The 9,651-nt window shown below is 37.9% G+C and overlaps 1 gene segment (V, D, J or C); it reads right to left on the bottom strand.

Moving 5' to 3' along the window:
• Nucleotides 1-3,114: 3,114 nt before the first annotated feature.
• LOC108522385 (T-cell receptor alpha chain V region 2B4-like) lies at nt 3,115-3,844 on the bottom strand. The segment is given in 2 exon segments: nt 3,115-3,479; nt 3,649-3,844. Coding segments are annotated over 2 exon segments (408 nt in total).
• Nucleotides 3,845-9,651: the final 5,807 nt, after the last annotated feature.

Here is a 9,651-nt window from a genome sequence, read left to right as displayed (position 1 = left end):
AAAAACATTGCAGCTAGATAGATAAAGCAAAAGCAATTTGCAAAACTTGACAAAATAAGTGAAAGATTTCAATAGTCTTTTTCAGAATGTGACAGATTTTAGAAAACAAAAACAAGGACATAGGAAGACTTAATGATATGATCAAAAAAGTTGAATATATAGACACACATACATATATAAATTCATAGCTTTCGAATATAATTATTATGATTATGTACTTGGGCTTCAAAGTAAATCTTAATGAAAGTTTTTAAAAAGTACAGCTCATAGAGGTGCATTCTCTGATCATAATTTAGTAAAAATAAAAAATGTTAACTCTTTTGATATTAAGAAACAACTTATAGATAAGCCTTGAAGCAGACACACTATTAAAAGAAAAAATAACCAACTGTGTTAAAAGCAGTGAAAAAGAGACTAGTTCACATCAAAACGTATGAGACAGGGTGGAAGAAATACTCAAAGGAGAATTATTCGTCTCAAATGCCTTTTCTGGGACATAAATAGCACAATTCAGAAAAATGTCTCCTTTTTTAATCTCTGTGGTAAGTGGACTTGGCAACTGGTGTATCTGATTATGATGGGTCCAAGTATTTTATGGAACTTCTTGTTGGTAGAAGATCTGGGGCCGGGCGCGGTGGCTCAAGCCTGTAATCCCAGCACTTTGGGAGGCCGAGACGGGCGGATCACGAGGTCAGGAGATAGAGACCATCCTGGCTAACACGGTGAAACCCCGTCTCTACTAAAAAATACAAAAAACTAGCCGGGCGAGGTGGCGGGCGCCTATAGTCCCAGCTACTCGGGAACCTGAGGCAGGAGAATGGCGTAAACCCAGGAGGCGGAGCTTGCAGTGAGCTGAGAGCTGAGATCCGGCCACTGCACTCCAGCCTGGGCGGCAGAGCGAGACTCCGTCTCAAAAAAAAAAAAAAAAAAAAAAAAAAAAAAAAAATCTGGTGATGGGGGGCAAGGGGCGGAAGTTTAGGGACCCCAAAACGTTCCTAAAGGTCCAACTGGGGAACAACATATTTGGTTTAGCATGCTCTAATATGTTGGAGATTGTCACCTTTGATAATATTTTCTTACTACACCATCACACCCTTAAAATCAGCTGGTTCAATTTTGAATGTATGTATTGTTTCTTCGAGAACAAGGTTTAATGATATATTTTCAGTGACAGTAAGTGATTCTAGGAAAAGAAAGCAAAAAATCTATATACTCATAAGTTGGGAAGGAGTCAGGAAAATTGGGAAGGCAAAGTGGAAAGAACTTAGTTTTTTATGTTCTAAAGATCAAATTAATGAAATTCTCAGTTCTATTTATTTGTTTTAGGGTTTGTCTATATTCTTGATCTGAAGAAGATATAAAAGTTCATCTTCAGAATCCAAGAGTTCTCTCTAAGAAGGAAGAGATTTGGGGACTTAAGTGGATATTGTTCCTTCAGTTAATTAGATTGGATTGAGCAATATTTTTTTCCCTGTCATGAATGGTTTCCTTGTGAAATTGTTTTCAGCATGAAAATAAGTATGTGAAGACATGCTGTTAAATGCTCCAGAAAGGTTATAGAAAAGCTGATGTAACATCCTGTTGTCTGATTATGTAACAACACAACAAATAAGATCATCAATGCAAAATAAAAATTTCCTGACAATCAGTCATTGACAAGGAAACTTGCTTTGGTAACAGGTCAAGAAACTTGAAATTTAAGATATGTTATGAGTATTTATAAATACAAAGTCAAAGTTTTTTCAGCCTACTCGGTCAGAGTGAAACCTCTGCTTGACTCAAAGGATGATGGAACTAGTCAGTTTTTCATGCCAAATTTTATTTTATCTAAATATGGAAGTTATTATAGTCCCTGCTGGAGGCTCTGAGGGGTAGCAGGAGCTTTTGGTCTGTACACTGCTGTGGCTGACTTTTCATAATCTGCCAACAAATTGCTGCAGAAGTTGATTTGCTTGTAAAGACTCTAGGGGCAATTTAGAGATATAAGTATTTTTAGTTTTTAAATGTTTTTAAGGTGATTTTCCTAAGGAGGGTCCAAATGTTGAAATGTTAAGGTCAGCCTTTACGTTGTAATGGTAATTTCTGAAATATTGTCACTTAAAAGCCTGACTGAATCAAGTTTATTATTTTTCTAGAAGTTTGGGGTGAAAATGTGATGCAATTGATATCTGAAGGTAATGACTATCTCTTTAGTGGGACAGGAAGACTTATTTTCAATTATTTTTGTATAACATTCAGATTGGGGATTTCTTATAAGACAATTTTCCTGGAAGTGAAATTCATTCTAATCTAATCTGTAATGGGAAAATAAAGTTTAATATAAATTCTACAGTGTAGCAAAACAATTACAAAAAAAATGGAGGGAGGAGAAGAGGAAACTGGCAAATAATATAGGAAAAATATGATGTTCTTCTGATTGGCAAGGACACTCAGTTTTGGAGTAAATCCAGCCAAAGGATACATTTCCCAGAGATTCTCCACACATTGAGATAAACAGGTACTTAGATCACATGGATATTATCTGACTACTGTAGTCAATATTTTAGCAGGAAACACTAGGTAAGGAACCTCACATCGAACATTATTTTTTATTTATTTATTTATCGTTTGAGACAGAGTCTTGCTGTCGCCCAGCCTGGAGTGCAGTGGCGCAATCTCCACTCACTGCAAGCTCCGCCTCCCGAGTTCACGCCATTCTCCTGCCTCAGCCTCCCGAGTAGCTGGGACTACAGGCGCTCGCCTCCACGCCCGGCTAAATATGACATTCTTTTATAAAGCATTTATTCTTTCTTTCTTTCATTGGTAAATGCCATATGTTACATTCACATATAAAACAAATAATAATTCCATATTTCATAGGAATTACTTGTGACAGTTGCACTTCATGCAAAATCATTCCGTAATGGAAGACTAACAAATTCTGACTGTGAGGCAGTAAAGAATGAGACCTCATAGTCTCAGGAAATACATGTTTAGGATTCTACCCTCAGCTTGATTACATTTTCCTTTAAAAAAATGTTCCACAGTTAAGAAAATAAAACAGCATCTTTTTTCACCCATTTCAGAATTTTCCTTGCAGAAAGAAATGCGCAGACAGTGAACGAAGCCTCACAGTCATAGTTCCTGCAGCAGGAGTGGGCCCACCAGCTGCAGGTTTGGGTACAGACTAGTGGCGTCGGGGGAGCACTGTGTGTCCACGGCACAGAAGTAGGTGGCAGAGAGGTCTTGCAAGGCGGCTGTGATATACAGGGTGCTGAGACGGGCTTTGGTATCAAGTGAGGCCATTAATCGTCCCTCCTGCTTCACTGCTCCATTTGACAGCAATACAAACAGAGATTCCAGACTTTTCCCAGGATTCTGCCTGTACCAATACAGTCTGTCTGAAGCGGTTGAATAATTGCAGTAGACGGTATAGTTTCTTCCCTCCTGCGTGCTCAGGAACAGAGGATTTTGTCCCACTTTCAGCTCTCCACTTAACCCTGTCCAAAGAGAACATTTCAGAAGGAAGCATTCGCTGATTACCCCAATAATCCTGTTCCTCCCCAGGGAACCCTAATGAGTTGCATTGAATCTTGTCTCTACCCCCAAACATTGTATGGACAAGTCCTTTCCTCCCATGGCTCCCTTTTCAATGAACCCCCAGCTCACGGTCTAGTTGAAGCCACAGAATCACTGCTAGTAGCTTCTTCATTTTTTTTTTTTTTTTTTTTTTTTTCCCGTTCACTGAAGACTCAATTTAGGGGACTTTAAAGCTGGCCAGGGCTATCCAAATATAGTAATTTTTTTTTTCTCTACAGAAACATGATTTCAAAAGATGTTCCAACCAATTAGATTCATATCCTGCAGTCCCTCCCTTTCATAAAAAAAGAAAAAAGAAAGAAAAGAAAAATTAAAAAAAAAAAAAAAAAAAAAGGACTGGGGGGTTGGTTTTGGACCAGAAGTTTAATGAAATGGAAACAGTGCCCTCTTCAGAATGCTTAGAGAAATTTCCTGAGAAAGTAATTGTAAATTTTCATGCTTCTTGTAAGCCACCAGCAAGGTGTTCCTAAAAATTTCCTAGTAAATTAACTCTTTCACATCTCATTGAAAGATTGATTGATTTAGTGAGGGAATTTTACAAGTGACAGAAATGTAACTCAAATGAGCTTAGGCAAGAAGAGAAATGCATTGACTCCAATAACCTTGGCAAGAGCAGAAGTGTATCTGAACTTCAGGCATCCAGGGTGCCAGGGAACTTAATCCTTCAAGACTTTTCATTCTGTGTCTTAGTTTCATTCCTCAGACCAGATTCCAGCACGAAGCAGGAGGCGTGTTTGTAAATATTTTCTGGTTGGGATTCATCTCACAGTGTAGCCACCAAAGAAGTACTGAGGGTCCTTTCTGATCCCAAATTTAAAAATATTGAGGTAAGGCTTTGATTGCTTCAGTCTGAGCCAGGTTCCCCTCCAGGGGCCAATTTGTGACTAGAGTGGTGTATACATCATATGATTGGTTCAGCTGGGTCAGGCATCCACCTCTGGGTCATTCATCATTCCATTCATAAGTAAGATAGCAGTCTCCATTCATAATACATGGTAAGAATTTATATTTTACCAGGAATAAGTTGCTATTCTAAGTGAACAAAATGGTAGATGCCCACCACAGTTGCGTTATCTCAACTCTGTGGACTATTGATGGAGGGAGAGTGGGAGGGAAGGAAGGCTTTTATTTCTTTCGGACTCACCTAACCTGAGTAGCTACTCCTGTGAACTGGGTTAGTCTATGACTCACCGTGACCCTCTGCACATGGTGTACCTTTTCTGTACCATGTTGAACACATCACATTTTCTTCAGTTCCTCAGACACTTCTTACACAAAGTTGTGGAAGAAAGGACAAAAGATGATAACAATAACTAACATTTATTGAGCTGTACTCTATGCCAGGCACTATGCTAAGTGAGTGCATAATCTCATTTAATTCTCACAATATCTGTATTTTACAGATCTTACAGGCTTACAGATTTTACAGGCTTACAGAGGTTAAACAATAAGTTTATGATCATGTAGCTGGAAAGGGACAGAGTTGGGATTCAGCCCACCTGTCTACTGAGCTAATGCTCAATCCTGTTCTTCTCTGTATGTATGTAACAGATTTCTGTTAGGATTTGGACGCTACAGGTTGGGGGCAGTAATTTTTCACCCATTATACTCACTGCAATCAATGTCAGACAGCTTTCTTTTTTTCCCTTCAACTTTCATTTAGATTCAGGGGGTAAAAAAGTGCAGGTTTGTTATCTGGTATATTGCATGATGCTGAGGATTGGGGCACAAATGATGCCATCACCCGGATAGTGAGTGATATGGTTTGGCTGTGTCCCCACCCAAATATCTTGAATTGTAGCTACTATAATTCCCATGTGTTGTGGGAGAGACCCAGTAAGAGATAACTGAATCACAGGGGCCGTTTCAGCCATACTGTTCTCCTGGTAGTGAAAAAGTCTCGTGAGATCTGATGGTTTCCACTTTCAGATGGGGCTTCCACGTTCCCTTGGCTCTCATTTTTCTCTTGCCTGCCACCATTTAAGATGTATCTTTCACCTTCTGCCATGATTGTGAGGCCTCCCCAGCCACATGGAAGTGTTAGTCCACTAAACCTCTTTTTCTCTATAAATTACCCAGTCTTGGGCATGTTTTTATCAGCAGCATGAAAAGGGGCTAATACAGCGAGCATAGTGCCTAAAAGTTAGTATCTCAGCCCTTGCTCCACTCCCTTCCTTCTTCCTCTAGTAGTCTCCAGTTTCTATTGTTGCCATGTTTATGTCCATGTTTACCCAATGTTTAGCTCCCACTTATAAGTGAGAACACAGGGTATTTGTTTTTCTGTCCCCGCATTAATTTGCTTAGGATAATGGCCTCCAGCTCCATTCACGCTGCTGCAAAGGACATGGTTTCGTTCTTTTTTATGACTGCATAGTATGACATAGTGTATATGTAGTACCACGTTTAAAAAATCCAATTCACCACTGCTGGACACGTAAGTTGATTTCATTTCTTTGCTGTTGTAAATAGCGCTGCAATAAACATGGGAGTATATGTGTCTTTTTGGGGTAAAACTATTTGATTTCTTTTGGATATGTACACCGTAATGGGATTGCTGGGTTGAATTGTCGGTGTGTTTTAAGTTCTTCGTAAGATCGCCAAACTACTTTTCACAGTGGCTGAACTAATTTACCTTCCCATCAACAGTGTGTAAGTGTTCCCTTCTCTCCACAGCCTTGCAAGCATCTGTTGTTTTTGACTTTTTAATAATAGCCATTCTGACTAGTGTGAGATGGTATCTCTTGTGGTTTTGATTTGCATTTCTCTGATGATTAGTGATGTTGAGCATGTTTACATATGTTGGTTGGCCTCTTGTGTGTATTATTTTGAGAAATGTCTGTTTATGTCTTTTGCCCATTTTTAAATGGAGTTATTTGTTTTTTGCTTGTTCAATTATTTAAGTTCCTTATATATTCTGGATAATAAACCTTTGTGAGACAGCTTTCTACATTAATTTCTAGACCTGTTAAATCCTAAACTAAATTTTCTACTGTCTGAAGCAAGGTCCCACTGAAATCTCTTTTCCTGCGTGAACTGTGCATAACTGATAAAACCATCCAACATTGCTTTTTGCCTTTAAGAACACTTGAGAAAATGAAAGACATTAAGAAATAAAAGACATTATGTTCAAATGTACCCAGCAAGTACCCACCAATATCAAGTAATGTGATAAATGATGGGGTGGGTAGGGGCATTAAATAATTCCACAGTATCTAGTGTTGGTCTTAATGGAGTTGTAAGTTAGTTAGAAAGATTAAAATAATGTGCATGGAGTTAAAGTTAACAGTGCAAAGCACTACACTGCTTTGTATAGCAGCATAGCATTGGGTGCGTTTTCTTTTTAATATATGTGCTGTATGTGAGGTCAAAAGAGAGGGAAATTATGAAAGGCTATAGGAATTTAGTACAATCTCTTTGGAGGAGCTGAGGACTAAAAAACACATAATGTTTAAACAGAGAGAGAGAGCACTAAAGGCTATTTCAGGAAATATAGAGAGGTAGGAGTAAGGATGACATGTTTTTGAGAAAGTGTGAAGAATGGTCCAGCTAACAGAGAAAACAGAGTCTGGGTAATAGTGTCTGGGAATGAGGATAAATTGGTGAAATGAGGAGCAGATAACGGAAGTCACTGAAAGCTACTTAAAATGGCTTATATTTATGAGAAAACAGAAACTGTTGTAAGATTGTGAATAGTGGAGGGATATGATGAAAAGATAATCTTAAAAAGAAGGGTGTGGCAATGGTGCAGAGGGTCAGAGGGTGGTTGGGAGCTGGTAGGATAGGGGAGAAGAGCAAGAAAGATACTTCAATAATGAAGAGGAAGGAGGACACCCCTTTCAACTGGGTGGGAACAATCTAAGGACTTGAATAAGGTGGTGGACATGGGAATTCTAAGCAAAGTTATACATCCAATAGCACTTCAAAGGAAAAACTGACAAGCATTGGTACCTGACTGTAAATTCAAAAGGTTCAAGCCTGAATAAAAAGAGGATGTGGTGCCATTTACATAAACTGGGAAATTGGAGAAGCATCTGAGTATGGAAAGTGTTTTGAAATTGAGATGATAATGAGATATTAAGTGAAAATGCCCTGGTAAGAGTTGGAGGTAAAGGACAAGATCTCAGCTGAATGGAAGGTACTTGACACTTAGCAGAAACTCAGTAAAGACATCTATCATTATTATGCATTATCACGGGTACCACACAGTGTTATAATCAGTGCGCACACCTATCTGTTTCTCCCACTAGATTATGAACTCCTTGAAGGCAGGGAATTTCTCATAGTCATTTTTGATTTCCTAGTATGTAGTGCAATGATTGGCACATAGTAGGAACGCAATATGGTTTTTTCTTTAATGATGAAAACATAGAAGAGTCGAGACATAGTAGGTGGTATATATGTAGTTTTATTTGCTGTATATATGAAGAAGGAAGAAGAGGCAGAATTCAGGATCTTTTCTTTACAATTTGATATTGACTTTGGAATTGTAAAATAGTATAAATTTTAGAAAGTAGAGAAGTTTAAATTAAAAGTTATGTATTTCTAAACAGCACCCATTTCATCAAGATCTATTTATACAAGGCATTAACTGGTGATTTGAAAAATTGCTTTTTTTGTGTGGGGTTATAGCACCTTTTGCATTCTTAACATTGCACATTTGTGTTTTCTTTTTTATTATCAGGTTTGCCAGAAATATTGTCTTTATTTGTACATTCTAATTATTGCTTTGCAATTAAATTAATTCCTGCTTTAATCACTAAACTTTCCTCTTCTCTGTTTTGGCTTATTTTGCTCATTTCTTTTTTTATTGATTGAATTGCCAGATTTGGCACCTTTGTTTTACTTTTTGTTAAGAGATGGATGCATTTTCTTGTGGATATTGCTTTGAACAAATATATAGTTTTTTTAATGTAATACCATTATTAGTGTTAATTTTTAATGGCATATAATTTTAACTCTTAGTTCTTTGACCTGAAAATGTTTTAGACTATTGTAAGTGGTTAATTCTCTTTCTACTCATTTATTTGCTATCTTTTAATTATTAGTTTCTAGCTTTATTGCATTAGGTTCAGACAATGTGGCTTATATGATTCTTTCCTATGTTTTTTTGAGTCATATCGTATGCTCATTTTTTGGTAAATGTTCTGTAGCTATATGTTTAATACAAAGTTTTTTTCCGTCATCTTCTCTCTCTGAGAAATAGATATTAAAGTGTCCCATAATGAATATGTTATCAAGTTATTTTTGTATTTCCAACAAATTTTGCTTTATATTTTTCTGACACAGTATTGTTTGTTGTTTAAAGAAGGTGACACTAATACTCATTCAATGATTGCCACTAAGTGTGAAGGATATTCTGTCAGGAGATGGATATTCTGTCAGGAGATGCTGTGGGAAATTTAGCAGGTGTTTACATCCAAGTCAAGATGGCTAGAAAAGGCCTCCTGAAGTAAGTAACATTTAAGCCAAAGTTGACACCTTTTAGGATCTGAAAGCAGACAGTATCAATCAGGGATCTGGTAGGAAACTTATGGCATACTGATATTGTGTAATTTGAGAAATGTGACTCTAGTTATAAAAATATAAGCAGGGAGTAGGGAACATATAAAAGAGAGTGCTATAACCTGGGACTAGCATCACCCTGGGCCTTGAATGGAAGGGAGGGAATATTACTAAAACCTGGAGATACACAGGCTGTTTGGAGAGCCCACCGTAAGGAGCTGATTGTGAGTTAATGTCAGTCTGTGTCAGCCCCAGAGGGAGGAAGCTGGAGGAATATATAGCCTGACCTTAATTTCCTTATTTTCTGTGTTCTCTGTGTGTGCTCCCCTTGGGCCAAAACCTATTGGAAACCAAGAGACAAGATAGCTTATTGATATAATCCCTACAGGTCAGTCACCTGGGGCACAGAGCAGGGTGCAGAAGGATGGAGAGAGGACCTGGAAGCAAACAGGAGATATTAAGCACACAGTCCAAGATGGGTGAGGAATAAAGATGAAAGATGATACCAGAGCAATAAGCTAGAGAAACAAAGGCTTTGTGAGCCTTAGTAATGATTTGGGATTCCATCCT

The sequence above is a fragment of the Rhinopithecus bieti genome, unplaced genomic scaffold (genome assembly GCF_001698545.2).
Source record: "Rhinopithecus bieti isolate Rb0 unplaced genomic scaffold, ASM169854v2 scaffold_65609, whole genome shotgun sequence".
In the NCBI taxonomy this organism is placed as follows: domain Eukaryota; kingdom Metazoa; phylum Chordata; class Mammalia; order Primates; family Cercopithecidae; genus Rhinopithecus; species Rhinopithecus bieti.
The sequence above is the reverse complement of the archived record's forward strand: the minus strand, read 5'-3'. Positions and strand labels throughout refer to the sequence as shown.